The 14,566-nt window shown below is 56.8% G+C and overlaps 2 protein-coding genes across 3 annotated transcripts in view; one reads left to right on the forward strand and one right to left on the reverse strand.

Moving 5' to 3' along the window:
- USP31 (ubiquitin specific peptidase 31) overlaps positions 1 to 3,379 on the reverse strand; it is a 28,826-nt gene extending 25,447 nt beyond the window's left edge. For both annotated transcript variants that reach the window (XM_086472985.1, XM_086472984.1), the window contains exon 1: positions 2,780 to 3,379. In XM_086472985.1, the coding sequence (XP_086329111.1) occupies positions 2,780 to 3,379 (600 nt within the window). The remainder of the gene's footprint in view (positions 1 to 2,779) is intronic.
- Positions 3,380 to 3,928: 549 nt separating this feature from the next.
- Positions 3,929 to 14,292, forward strand: SCNN1G (sodium channel epithelial 1 subunit gamma). Its single transcript, XM_086473046.1, has 13 exons — positions 3,929 to 3,959; positions 4,189 to 4,519; positions 5,374 to 5,665; positions 6,063 to 6,256; positions 7,077 to 7,180; positions 7,638 to 7,801; positions 10,723 to 10,821; positions 11,965 to 12,082; positions 12,548 to 12,626; positions 12,712 to 12,769; positions 13,125 to 13,186; positions 13,388 to 13,463; positions 13,899 to 14,292. The coding sequence occupies exons 1-13, from the start codon at positions 3,929 to 3,931 to the stop codon at positions 14,286 to 14,288; spliced, it is 1,998 nt and encodes a 665-aa protein (XP_086329172.1). The 3' UTR covers positions 14,289 to 14,292.
- The last annotated feature ends 274 nt before the right edge of the window (positions 14,293 to 14,566 follow it).

Below are 14,566 nucleotides of genomic sequence, written 5' to 3' on the forward strand. Positions count from 1 at the left end.
GAAAAAAGCCTACAGATATGAGAACAAACAAGAGGATGAGTGTTATCCTTTATCCTAAAATAGGCTTAGCGCCGGCAGATAAGTATTCAGGAATCAGGAAGTGTCTTTGCCCAATTATATTCAGTGTCAAAAGAGCAAAGAAAGCAAAAAACCCAACACACGAGGATTTCTGAGCACACTTACTCAAGAGCTTTTTGACTAGCCAATAAACGTTACTGTCAATAGCTATTACTGTTGGAGTGAAGGCATAAAATGACTGTCCTGAAAAATACTTTTTACCCTTAAAAAAAATTAAAGCCATGAAGATAGGGAATGTTCTACCTTCTATCCAAACCAAGCTTAAGGAGATGTTTTTCTTGTTTTGGGGAGAAGCAGCAGTTTCCAGAGTGAGAATGCCAATCTTCACCGTTCTCAAATCTAAGCCTGTTGTTTACATCTTTGAATTAACTGTGCAAATCTGCTGCTGAAAAAAATTTTCATGAAGAACACTGAATCTAACAGCAGGTTCAGGCTACTTAACTGTCTTTAGAGGCGTTAACTTACTATTAAAAGTAATTGACCCCTGTAAGGAAACAGCCGAGCACTTGACATAATGACAAAGTCGCTCCCAGTAAGGCACGGGCTGTTGACGCTGCGCAGCACTGAACAGGGCCTACTGGGACAAGATCCCCCGCAGCAAGATGCTTTTTAAAACCCCCGGGGGACCTGGCAGGCCGAAGATTGATGGGCTCCAGCTACATCAACAAGGAGTAGAAAAGCGTTGGCTTACCGTCAGTGACGCCTGCAAATAATCAAAGAAAGTTCCACTGTGAAAACCTCTGGGAACATGGCCTTGATTTAATCTACAGACCCGCTTCTCCTCCTCCTCCTGTCACTCTTCTCTGAACACCTCTACCACAGGCCTGTATAAACAGCACATCCTGGCCTAGAAAGTGGTCTGCGTTCCCCTTTGATTTTATCAGTTACGCTGGCAAAAGATAATTCTGCTTTCGCAGCCTTTTACTGCTGCTGTTACTCACGAGAAATTCACAATTTCTCCTCCTGCCAGAACGCCTCTAGAGCGGCGAAGGAGTAGGGTAAAGGCGAGTGCCCCGCAGTGCTGCCAGGACTGGACACGCCAACACCGCAGCCGAGCAGCTCGGCTCCCCAAGCGCTCTTCCATCAGCAAACACTTCCAAAACCACCGGAGTGGCACACGGTCCCTACCCAGCACCCGCACCGGGCATCCTCGAGAGAGAGAGCTGGCACCTTCACCCCAAGGACAAAGAGACAGGCTCCCCAGGGAACACTGCACCCAGCTGCAGGTGAGGGTGGACGCAACCGCCTGGAAACACAGAGGAGAAGCAAAGGGAGGAGGCGGTGGCCGCGTGTCATCCAAGTGACTGAGGGTGCCAAGGACCGCTGACACCTCAGGAGCCTCCCGGACATCCCACCACCCGACAGACACAGAGGGAGAGCAGACGCTGGTACCCACCACCTCCGCTTGCTGCCGCGCCCCACCTGAACTGGAGGCAGAGAGCCCGAGAACGCGCGAGCTACGTTCTTGCCATATTTTCGTGCCTCTGTGCATCCCCTCTCCAACTCACTCTGCAAGAAAAATTCTCTGAAAGCAAAGGTCTTCAAGTTAACGGCATGGAAGCTACCACCTACCCTCTCCTCCTTCCACACAGCCAAGCAGTTTTACGTGCCAGGGAATTGCTGTTACAACAAAACTTTACAACATTCTCTTCTGAGAAGCAACGTAGGCCTGGAGTGCTTTTAAAACAGTTGTGTCTTATTTCATCCAAAAGCACAGCACGGTGTTTTTAAACCATAGGCGCAACGACCACGTCCTCTGTCACAACGCTTCCCGGGGCGAGTGCATCGGCCGTGGCCGGGCCAGGCAGGAGCCAGCACTGCCGGATCACACCGCCCCAGCGGGGAGAACGCCACGGTGTTAAACACGAGTTCGTACAAGCAGGAGGTTACGATCTCATACTCCCACAACACGCTCCCCAAGTCACCCGAACTCCCAAGCGCTCGGGGAGACTGCAAGGCACGCCTCCCGACGGCCACCCCCTGTGCACACCCGCAGCTCCAGCGCCACAACCACGATTGGTCGCAACTTTTCTAACGGCAGCACCACAGAGGTATGAAACAGCAAAATGGACACTTTCACCAGGAAAAAGTGGCAGAGCCATCAGCTGGCTTTCAACGCTGTCAGTAGCGAAGGCAGCGGCAGTGCCCCGACCGCAGGCGCTCACCCCAGGGACAACGAGGGGTGGCCACCGTAGCTGACGGCGCGGGCACACGACACTGTCACTTGGCCAGACCGGGCGCGGCCGGGGGTCTGCTGCTCCAGAAGGGTGCCGGGAAGCCGGAGCAGCTCCCCAGAGCCACGGGCGAGGCCAGACGGCTCTTCACACCGCGGGGGCGCTTGGCCCAGCGACGAAGCCCCGCTGCGCCCCAACAGCCCGAGCATGCAGGCGGCCTGCGGCACCCATGGGGAACACACGTCTTCTGGCGTCGCCACCAGCGCAGGCCAGGTGGGCCTGTCCCGCCGGCCCCCGCGGTGACACACAGAGCCCAGCCCCAGCACGGCGGCCGGGCAAGGGGCACCGACGGGCCAGGCCGCCCCCGCACCGGGAAGGGCAGACGCTCGGGGGCCGGTCGCGGGCTGCTCCCGGGCGGACGAGGCCTGGGCCGTGCGGCCGCCTCACGCTCGGCCCTCCCGCCTCGAAGGGACGAGGCGGCCGCCCCTCCGGCTCAGGGCCCCGCCGGGCCCGGCCGCCCCGCTCACCTTGAAGTCGCGGCTGTGCTGCGGGGTGTACTCCAGCGTCCAGAGCGCCCGCACCAGCTGCGCCAGCTGCTCGGTGACCTCGCCGGGCGCGGGCGGCGGGCCGTCGGCGGCGGGGCTGGGGGCGGCGGGGGGCGGCCCGCCGCGGAACTGCTCCAGCGCCAGGAACTCGGCGAAGAGCTCGGTGTTGCTGAGGCACTGCAGGATGGCGTTCATGAAGCAGGTGTTGCCGTGGTTGCGCAGCCCCGCCACGCCGGGCACGGCCTCGGGGCCGCCGGCGGGCCGCGGCGGGGGCTCGGGGCTGCGCGGCGGGCCCGGCGGGAAGCAGCTGCCCAGGCCGCCGGCCGCCTGCGGCGGGGGCAGGCGCGGGGCGTGCGGGCCGCGGGGCTCGGGCTCGCTGCTGTAGTGCGAGAGGGTGGAGAGGGTCTTCAGCACGCGGCTCATGAACCCGCCGAGCGACCGGCCGGACGGGGCCGGGGCGGCGGCGGCGGTGGGGGCCGAGCCCGCGCCGCCGCCCGCCGCCCGCCCGCGGAAGAGCCGCTTGCTGAAGGACCGCTTCTCCTTGGCGCTGCCGGCCGGCCCGGGGCCGCTCACCCGCGACATGGCTGCGCGGCGCAGCGCGCATCCCCGCCCGGCCGCTCAGCCCGCCGGCCGCCGCATCCCGCCCGCCCGCCGGGCCGCAGCCGCCGGGGCTCGCCGCCTCACGGCGCCGCCATGCAGCGGGCGGGGCGGGGCGGCGCCGTCACGTGACCGCGCCGCCACCTTAGCGGCGGGCAGGCGCCATCGCGGCGCCGCCATCTTTGTTGCTGGCACGGCGGCGGGGCGGGGCGGGGGGCGGTCCAGGCCCCGCCCCGGCCCCGCCGCCGTCCCGGCCCCGCGGCGCGTGGGCGCGCGCTGGCACCGCGCCGTGACACCCGCGGCCACGCCCCGGGGCTCCCGCCGGCGCTTGCCGCGGCCCGCCAGGCCCCGCCGCCTCTGTCAGCCCCGGCGGCCGCCGTGGGGCGGCGCTGCGCGGCCGCGGAGCGGGGGCGGCGGGCGGCGGGCGGCGGCGGGGCGGGCCGGGGCGGGCCGGGCGGGGCGGGCGGCGGGGGTAGGTACCGGGGCGGCCGCCCGCCGCGCCATCAGCAGGGGCGCCGGGGCCGGGAGCGCAGCATGGCCCCGCCGGGCCCGGAGGGCGGCCGAGGTGAGGAGGGGCGGGGGCGCCGCTGCCAGGGGCTGCCTCGGCGGGCGCGATTTCCCCGGGAAAAGGCCGGTTTACGGCGTAGACACCCGCCGGGGAGGGGGGAGCGGGCTGACGGCATCGCGGCGCGGGGGCGGGCGGGGGCAGCTCGGGCGGTGAAGGGGGGGGGGGGCGGCGCTGGTCCCTCCGCCGCCCCCCGCCGCGCTGAGGCGCCCGGTCCGTGTCTCCGCAGCTGCCGCCGGTGCCATGGCCCCCGGGAAGAAGATCACGGCCCGGATCAAGAGGACGCTGCCGGTGAAGGGCCCGCAGGCGCCGACGCTGAGCGAGCTGATGCGGTGGTACTGCCTCAACACCAACACGCACGGCTGCCGCCGCATCGTGGTGTCCCGGGGCCGCCTGCGCCGGTTCCTCTGGATCCTGCTGACCCTGAGCGCCGTCGGGCTGATCCTCTGGCAGTGCGCCGAGCTCCTCATGAACTACTACAGCGCCTCGGTCTCTGTCACCGTCCAGTTCCAGAAGCTGCCCTTCCCCGCCGTCACCATCTGCAACATCAACCCCTACAAGTAAGGCGCTGGCGGGAGGAGAGGGTGGTCCCCAGCCGCCGGGGGCTCCAGGCGAAGCCACCGTCCCCTCACCAGCCCAGCCCCAAACCCCTTCCCGGGCTTAGCCTGCTGCTCCTCAGCAGTCTTTCCCAGCCGCGGGTTTTCCCTCCACCGCGTATCATCCACCTCTGTGCCGATGCTCTTCGGGCACATGTGGGTTACAATCACGCCCGTCACTTGCTGCCCGCTGAGCTGGACTCAGTCGGTTTAGCTTTTTTGCTCCAGACCGTCCCTGGTCGGCTCTGGGGTTCCCTTCAAATTCCCTTTTGCCCAGGACCAAAGTTTCAGGATTACAAATAGCGGTGTCTCCTGAAAAACAGAAAGGGAACAACTGTCACTGCTCTGTTGCCTCTTTTTTCCCTTATAGGACGCTTTGACATTACCAATCCACAATACTTTTTCTCCTGCCAAATTACACTTTACGCTGTTGTCTGTTCTGCTGCCAGCTATCCACCCTGGTCCCTGCCACCGATCCAGCTCTCTCTCGTCTCTTGGCACAGTGGCAGAAGTCTTATTTCCACATGCTCTGCCTCCTTGGGCTTGCTAACACAACCTTCAAGGAGCTTGGGACTCTGCGAGGGCTTTCTCTGTAGCTGCGTCTGCCTTGCTGGCCCTTGCTCTGAGATCTCTCTGGCAGCGTAGCTGTGTCTGCCCACGCTGGTGTAAACTGGTGTGGTAGTAAGAGAGATGGATGTGAGTCCGCGACTGAGGATTCTGTCCAGAGCGATGAGATTCGCTGTGCAGCAGGCGGAACGCTGCAGCTCGGCGGGAGGTGAGATGGGGTGTCACTCTCTGTCGCCTTGTCTCCAATGCAGGTACAGTTCCATGAAGGACTATTTGTCTGAGTTGGACAAAGAGACCAAAAAAGCTTTGGAGACTTTCTACGGATTTTCAGAGGGCAAGTCCAAGGTGCGCCGGTCGGTGGAGGAGTGGAACAGCACAGCGAGTGACTTCTTCACGCAGATCCCTCTGCTGAAGTTTGAGGACCTCTATAAGACAGCGACTGACCTTCGCAGTGGCCAGAAGAGGAAAATAGAGGGCAGTGTCTTTCACAAGGATTCGTCCATAGTGAACTCGGGGGATTCAAATATCATCGGCTTTCAGCTGGTGAGTGTCACTCTTCCTTGGCCAGCAAGTTCCTTGGGGGGGAACGAAGGGATGCTTTGGGTTGGTATCCTTCCGGCCAGTGTGGCTGCTCGCTTAGGTGGCTTTGCAGTGAGTAACGCTCCACCTGCTCTTTGGCACAATCTGCCGTGCCGCCGTGGCTGCCTGCAGATTCGCCTCCAGCTCTCTGGAAGAAAAACACCTTCCTCGAGTCTACCCAAACAGACGTAGTGCCTTCCGTGACCTTTCCTTTGGGCCTGAAACATTTGATCGCATCAGCCCCGAGTGAAAGGTCCTCGATGCCCCTTTGTGCCCCTACAGCTTCAGCACCATCACGCACACCTTCAGGGACACGTAATTTCATTTCAGCTGAAACGCTTTTCCCCTTTGTCATTATCAGTGCGATGCAAACAACAGCAGCGAGTGTGCACTTTACACGTTCAGCTCTGGTGTCAATGCTATCCAAGAGTGGTACAAGCTGCATTACATGAACATCATGGCACAAATTCCCCTGGAGACTAAAGAAAAATTGAGTTACTCCGCTGATGACCTTCTGCTGACATGTTTCTTTGATGGCCTATCTTGTGACAAAAGGTCAGTGCACAGAAAATACCTGCCAGCTTAACAGCTTGCTTCCAAACACATAGTATGTAGGAACTGAGTATTTGATGTTTGCTGAATTCCAGCAGGAACCGTTTCCATTTTTAATTGAAAGTAAACATTCGCGTCTTTGTGAGCTTTAATTACGCTCTTTAATTTGATCTGTGTCAGCGTTCTGCTGTCCACATTTCAGATAAACCCCTGGGTTTTGGCAGAATCAAAACTACCGGCAGATGATTGTGGCAGTGCAGTTCTGGCGTGTCTGGGCAGCGGGAGAGCCACCCCTTCATCCTGGGGACAACGGCAGAGCTCCCCCGTGCAGCGGTGGGGATAAGTGCGTGAGCGGGAGGGGACGTTCACAGAAAAGACGTGAATGTGCTTGAGTCACGAGGCTGCGTCCTCAGCCTGCCCTGGGTGACAGGGGCTGTGACATCTTTTCTGAAAAATGAAGATGTGCTGTAGACACTTGGCTGTCAAATGAAAGAGAACTCTGTGTCCCCCCCGCCACCTTCCTGCGAGTTCTGTAAATCTGCTTCCCCCATGCTCTCTGCCCCCATTCCCACACGAAAACCTCCTAAACTTTTCATTTCCTGATGCTGTTAAACCAGATCCTATTTCCATGTAGTTTCAGGATATTAAGAAAAAGACCCACGCTTTTCAGCAAAAGAAATTGCTTGCAAAAAAAAGTAAATCCAAAAGAAACGTCTAGTCCCGCCGTGTCTTTGCCAAGACGAAACAGCCCGAAACTGCTGATTTTCTCCCACAGACAGTTAAAACTGCAGAGGGCAACGTAACAGTATTTGGCTTCTTTCAGGCACTTCACTCGTTTCCATCACCCCCTGCACGGCAATTGCTATACCTTCAACAGTGGAGAGAACGGGACGATCCTGAGCACCTCCACGGGCGGCAGCGAGTACGGTGAGGAAACGGAGTTTGCAGAGGAACTATTAGATAACGAGTGGTTCAGCGAACTGGATCCTGCTGGAGAGTGATTGATGTGTTGGCTCTAGATGTGCAAGCTGATTGGGGAACTGCTTGTTTGAACTAGTGCAAACTGTTGCCAGAGAATACAAAGATAATATCGTTGCATCACTAATGTTTTCCATCTGCCATTACTGCTTCCCGCTTATATAACTCCTTGGAGTGAGTTTCAGCCACGTTCCACGGGGACATTGTTTGTTTGCCGGACTTGGGGCCGCGCAGGGACGTCGCTTGCTGCAAGTGTCTCAGTCCAGCACTGCACAGGCTTTGCTTGGTCCTTACAGTTCCGCTTAAGGCCAGGCGACTTGAAAGGAACCGTGCTGCCCTCCCTGACCAGGAAAACCAGCTCTGGCCTCTGGTGTAACTCTGCTCCTGCCTTGTCTCTGTTCTTCAGGCTTGCAGGTGGTTCTGTACATAGACGAGGCAGACTACAACCCCTTCCTGGTGACATCCACAGGAGCCAAGATCATCGTCCATGACCAGAATGAATATCCCTTCATTGAAGACATCGGCACGGAAATCGAGACTGCAGCGGCCACCTCCATCGGGATGCACTTTGTGAGTGACAGCCTTCTCCTTGCCAGGTGCACGGCACCGCGGCCTCGGAGCAGATGTAAATATGAACCCGTAGGATGTTTGAACGGTGCTGGAAGGCATCTCATACCTCACACTTGAGCAGCTGAAGTGCCCTGAGGAAAATCCTGTGATAGCACTTTTCTGAACAAAGTTTTCCTTTGCCCAGAGGCTGTTGGAAAATCAGGTCTTTATAAACCAAACAGCTACTGGGATTTTGTTTGTTCTCCCTTTTCTCCAACCCCTTGGCTTTCCAGGGGATTTTTTTGGTTTGTTTTCATAGCAAAACCCACAACCACAGAAACGTGTTGTCAAGTGCCTCGTTTCGCTTTAGCAATAAGCAGACGAGTTTGCATCCCACGCAGGTTCCAGGGGCGGAAGAGAGGGAGCTGGAGCTGCGGGTAACCCCCGTTCGGGTCGGGTCCGTAGAGACGGCTGCAGCGCAACCCACGTAACTGTTTTGTGGGTGTTAAGTCTCATTTTTCTGGGTTTCTTGCTATCCCAGCTGTAAAAAAAACAACCCTGGTGGGCAGTGAGTCTGCCTTTGCCAGCTCAGTGAAGCGGGTTGCCGTTGCTGTCAGGCAGGGCTGGGAGGGCGGCAGCTCCGCATTTCACCAGGCATTTGACCCAAGGGGCTGCTTTCGGTGGTAGAGCAGTGAAAGCAGTGCCACCGGGCAAGCCAGACTTTCCCCTTTCATCTGGATGGGCTGTTAAGTGAGCAGTTTAGTTCTGCCTTTTCTTCACCGATGGTTGGGTCAGACGCATCAGCCAGTCTGCTTATCTGTCCCGGCTGGGCGTGCCGATCTAGATAGCCTGTGCATTAGAAAAGACCTTAAAAACAGGGCTGGTGTTTTTAAAAGGTGCAGATAGTTAGCTGTCTTCCAGCCGTCTGGAAAACTGTGGCAGCAGCTGCTGGGTCTAACCAGCGGGATGAACGCCTCCTAATAAACAAAAAGTGGACAGGAGGAACCAGAGCCGTGTGAAGGGGGCAAAGCCTCGCAAGACTATTTCCTTTAGAACTCTTTCCCGCACAGCAGAAAGTCGCTGCAGGCAGCGGCTCAGTATTTCATGTGGTATTTTCCTGGCACAGTAGATCTGGACTGTTGTGTATGGTACAAAACCCAAGACTGGACCCCTCTCGGAGGTGGTGTTGAAAAGATTTGGCATGAGGAAGTGATCTGGTTGCATCCTAACGCAACAGCCGAAACAGAAGCTGGAACCATTTCTGGCCTCAGAACAAAGGCTGGTGATCGCTGTGCTGCCAGTAAAGGAAGGCTCCAGAGCGCCAGCCGAGGGGGGTCGCGATTGTCGGGGCAGGGCTGCGCCGCCGAGGTGCCGGATCGGTCCCTGTGCCGCGTCCAGGCACACGAAGGGGACACAGGGGACGTGGCCGCACCCAGCGCTGCTCGCACCAGGCTCGAGCGTGGCAATCGCTGTTTTCCAGCGCGAGCATCGGTGTCTGGGTATCGCTCGTGTATTTCTGCTGTGTACTAGGACTCCCCCCCCCCCCGCCTCCAAAAATATTCCAGGGTGTTTGGAATGCAAACAAGGCATTGCTCGGTAGGAGTTTCAGTGCTGTAGTTAAATATTTAGTTTGGAAATTATTTCAGTACCTGCATGAACAAGTAAGCTTTTGTAGGAGTATAAGCCATGACAAAAAAATTCTATGCAAAGGATCTATCATCTGCGAGAAGATAGAGCAGCGGGCTGAGGCAGGTGTCCTGACGTTTGATTGTCTGTGGAAGTTAAAAGCATATTAAAAGCTGATTTCATTCCGTTATCAGGAGCGATCCATCTCTGATATTGAAGTCGCATATTTCTGTGTTCCCTCCAGAGAGGGATGTCAGCGTCTTTCTAAAAGAGCTGACACACACCACGCCTCTTGCTGCAGACAAACCTGGTCGTGCTCGCCATCGGGGCTGACCTCAGTAACCTGTAGATCCATAGCCAGGGCCTTAGAGGTGATCAGGAATTTCTCAGGTTCCTACTAAATGGATCCTTTGGAGGATCAGCCCCTAATGTTAAACGCTGTAGAGAAAGATAGGTGAATGGACTCTTGAATGGATGACATTTCTTGTGGTTTCAGGCCACTTTCTTTGTTATAAAGCAGATAATTACTGGAGAAAGATAGTGAGAGTTTAGGGCTGAGCGAGGTAAGGCAGTCTGCAGGGAGCAGACGTTGTAGCCTGAGTCCGGTCTTGGGAGCTGGAGGGCTCCCAGCCCTGGTTTCAGCAGCCCTCGCAGGCACAGCACTTGGCACGTCAGAGCTCGTTTCTCTGATTGCAGATTGCAGAACAGGAAAAGGCGTTCGCATTCATCGGAGAGGAAGGGTCAAGGCAGGACCTGGAAAAAGTCCCGAAGGAGATACATTTGATTCAGAGCGATTTTAGAGAGGTGCTGTGGAGCACTAGCAGAGCCTGAAGTGCTGTTTTACCCACAGAACAGGAGCAGCCAGTGCAGCAGCAGCTCAGGAAGGTGTGGGTCCTCACAGAAAACAAAACAAAAAACCCAACCAACAGCCTCCCTTCGCTCAAAACGAACACACATCCAGGATAAACGATGCACAGCCTCTGGGACTTGGCAGTGAGGGAAAATATACATGTGAATTACTCTGCTTTGAAAAATCCTCACTGTTATGATCACACCGGCTCGGCATTCCTGCAGAGGTTTTCAGCTAAGACAGCAGATAATCCAGCCAGAGCAGTGCTTTGGGGAATGGGTGTTACAATCAAAAAACCCCTTGTTTTGACAAGTGATTGACAAGTCATTTGAGGTGGCAAAAGGTGACCATGCTGCTCAAACCTGCCCCATCTCTTACAGTTTCAGAACTGTGATGAACTGCTGCTAAATCTTTTGGTTTCCCCATGAACTCCAAAAACCAACATTTGGTCTTTTCTGGTTCTCAGACTCGGTCTCGCAAGCTGAGCAAACCCTACAGTGACTGTACGGAGACTGGTGCCGACATACCCGTAGAAAATCTCTATAACAAGAGCTACTCACTCCAGGTAAATCTGTTACATTTGGTTTTGTCAGTCGCTTGAAAACTACCTTCCTAAAAAGCTTTACAATATTCTGTAGTTCAGGACCCGAGATTGTGAAGAGTCCAGGCGTAGGGTCTCTGCTTTTAACCACAGCACTTTTTAAAATCCGAGTTTTATTCCTAAGTGGCTGATGTTTGAGGTTCCCTTAGGCGCCCTGCTAGATAAAGAGAGAACATTAGCTCACTAGGCAATTTTCAAGCAATGTGAGACTGGAAAATATTGGCCAAGTAAGTGTTGCAGCTTAGTAACCCTTGAAGCCAGAAATTGTGACCTTTAGGACTCCACGAATAACAGATACCATCTAATCAGTATCCAGATAGCAGGATGTTTGTTTACAGAGTAAGTTTCCACTAATTTTGCATGGTTTCTGTAATTGGGTCCTCTTGGAGAGTGTCAGTTGTTCTGGCACTCGCCACTTGAAGAATTGTAATTATATTAACTGCTGCCTACTGCAAAGCCTGTGCGAGGCTGGATTTTTAGTTCAGGGGTTATTATACCCTGAAATCTGCTGTGATGTGTTGCCACACAGACATTATCTCAGGTTTTTAATAACAGCACTGCACCAAAACTCAGTGCTCAGGAGGACTGGGACCAAAAGGCTTGACGGCTGGGATTTCAAAAAGAGAAGTTCAGTCCCTGCTTGCTCCATCTGATGAAGTGTTTTAGCACAAAACACTGACTCTACTGTTAATCCTTACAACTTCAGGTCTCCAAATATGCACCACCACAATTTGGTTGAAGGTGTGAACATTTTCACCAGTGAGGCCCTTCCCACACCCAGCTGTTGATTCACGGACCACGTGCCGTGGCAGACCGAAAACCTTGGCTGTGGAAAGAGCAACTGCAGCACTGAAGCTTTTTGATGGCTATAGGGGACGTGGGGGCACTCACAGAACACCCCCCTCAGAGAGGGTTATATTCACACTTTCTGCCTGTATTGGTATTCACTGGCAGCAGAGCCTGAAGGCGCAGGGAAAGGCCGTTCCCCTCTTACTGCTGCTGCCATAAACAGGATGGTTTTGGGTGTGTAGGAGCCTGGGCCTCGGTGCTGCAGAAGCGCAGCGGCCTGTGCTTCGCAGACACCAGCTCTTGGTGTGTCTCCCCCAGATCTGCCTGCACTCCTGCTTCCAGAAGGCCATGGTGGACTCGTGTGGCTGCGCCCAGTACGCGCAGCCCTTGCCCGCCGGGGCAGAGTACTGCAACTACAAGAAGAACCCCAACTGGAGTGAGTATTCAGACCCCTCCCGCACTGCCCGTCCCTCCGCAGCACCGTCCCCGGGGCAGCACGGCCCTGCCTGCACCCTGCACCTCCCCAGCCACGCAGCGCGCTGGGCAGAGGCGAATCTCCCTCAGCCCACGTAGGACCCCGTAGTGCAGAGAGCCCAAACCTGCCTCTCGTTTAGACTGACCTGTTTCTGACAGTTGTCCTCGTGGCTTGTCACCTGTGCACGCCACAGAGGTGTCGAGTGGAGGACTCGACCGGGTGAGGCAATTGTTCATGCCTGTAGCAAGTGCCAACCACTTCTCAGAGTGTTTTGCAATATTTATAGGGTAAATCTTTTTATCCCCACCACGCAGGTGGTGGCTACAAAGGCCACCTACACCCCAGAAGCCCCACTCCAGCACAGGTAGCAAAAGATCATTGCTTTTCTTTCTGGCTTCTCATACACGTCCTGCTCCCGTCTTGCAGTGTACTGCTACTACAGACTGCACGAGAAGTTCGTGAAGGAGCAGCTCGGCTGCCAGCAGATCTGCAAAGACGCCTGCAGGTAAGTCCTGCCCACGACCAGAGGTGGAACCCTGCGAGTGCGTGGGAGTTGGGGCTCACAACTGACAGCCTGCCTCTCTCCCCAGCTTCAAGGAGTGGGCGCTCACCACCAGCATCGCCCAGTGGCCGTCCGCCGTGTCAGAGGTCAGTTCCCAGTGCGCGCCACCATGACGGCAGCACAGCACAGGGCATTAAATAAACCCAGAGGTTCAGCACAGAAGCAGGGAGCCTCTGGGGTATTCGTTAGCACCTCAACTGTGCTCCTCCCACAGGCTCACTCCGCAGTGTCCGGGTCAGGGCTTCCCCTCCAGGAGTTCACCATTAAACTAAAATTTGGCTTATGGGCTGGGCAAGCCCCTCGGGGACAGCTGGCCCGTCACACGCATTCAATTCTGGCACCCAAGCTGGTCCCCGAGGAGGAGGTGTAGAGCATGAGCTGCCTTTTCAGGGGGTTTCTGCAGAAGCACACACGGCTGCAGCAGTATTTTCTTTTTCCCAGGACTGGATGCTTCGAGTTCTCTCTTGGGACAAAGGGCAAAAAATCAACAAGAAGCTGAACAAGTAAGTTTCCATGTATGTGTTTCTAGCTTGCACCTCCAGCTCAGATACCATCTCAGCAGCCCTAATGATGGCAATTGGGGAAAAAGCTCCCTTAGAGCGGCCCGGCCCTACTGGTCCAACTGGTTATTTGCATAGGTTTCCAGTATGTTTCATGTTATTGTTTTACTAAACCCTCAGCCTGCCTTCTGCTTCTCCTCTCAGGACGGACCTTGCAAACCTCATGGTGTTCTACAAGGACCTGAACGAGAGGTTCATTTCGGAGAATCCCGCCAACACGGTAAGCGAGCGCAGCCGTTCCCTGCTCAGCCCCGGGAAGACGCGGCTCCTCCTCCCGCACGGGCTGGCGGTTTTCACCTGGCCAGGGGAGCGGTGCCACCCGGGCAGGGGCAGGAGACCCTCCTCAGACGGTGCACCCAGGGGTGGTGCCCGCTCCTGCCCTTTGCAGCCCTTTGGTCTGGGGCCGCTTTTCAAACTGTCCCGTCCCAAGCCCTGCACCCGGGCAGCCTGCGGTGCGCAGCGCCGAGCTCCTGCTGAAGCAGAGCAGCAGAGGACAACGTGGGCAACAGAGGAAGGACCCACGGCGTTTGGGAGCGCTCACAGCAAACCCTGGGTGCCCCAGCCTGGCACGGCCTCCCCGCGTGCCGTAACGGTGCCGCGGACACATGTCCGGCACCCGCGGGAGCCGGTAACCGTGTGCTCTCTTCTCTTCCAGCTCGTCATCCTTCTCTCCAACTTCGGAGGCCAGCTGGGCCTTTGGATGAGCTGCTCAGTCGTTTGCGTCATCGAGATCGTCGAGGTCTTCTTCATCGACTCGCTGTCCATCGTCATGCGGCGCCAGTGGCAAAAGGCGAAGAAGTGGTGGAACGACCGACAAAGGGACCGGTCGGGGAAGGCTCCCCAGGGCGGCGATCCGGAGAGGCAGGGCCATGATAACCCCGTCTGCACCGATGAGGACCTGCCCACCTTCAACACCGCCCTCCGCCTGCCGCTGCCCCAGGACAACCCCTTGCCCAGGACTCCCCCCCCCAATTACAGCACTTTGCGGCTAGAGACTGCCTTCACGGAGCAGCTGCCCGACACGCTCGAGGTCGGGCAACACTGATGCTTGTTCACCCACCCATCCAGGTGCCAAAACGAGGGGTGGGTGCTGGACCCACGTGCCCGGGGTGAAAGGCACACATCCAGACGAGCACTGAAGGGCTGTCGGGTCAGACCCTCATTCAGGGATTGAGCTTGCAGTCAAAGCTTCTCTGAGCAAAGCTCAGACACAAAAGCCGAGGGCTCAGAGACATTCGGGGCTTCAGGCAACACCGACTCTCAAGTTAATCATTGCAGGAGGCTGGAGCAGGATGTGGCACCAACCTGGGGTGTCTTGCCAGC

The sequence above is a fragment of the Leptosomus discolor genome, chromosome 14, assembly GCF_034619465.1.
Source record: "Leptosomus discolor isolate bLepDis1 chromosome 14, bLepDis1.hap2, whole genome shotgun sequence".
Taxonomy (NCBI): Eukaryota; Metazoa; Chordata; class Aves; order Leptosomiformes; family Leptosomidae; genus Leptosomus; species Leptosomus discolor.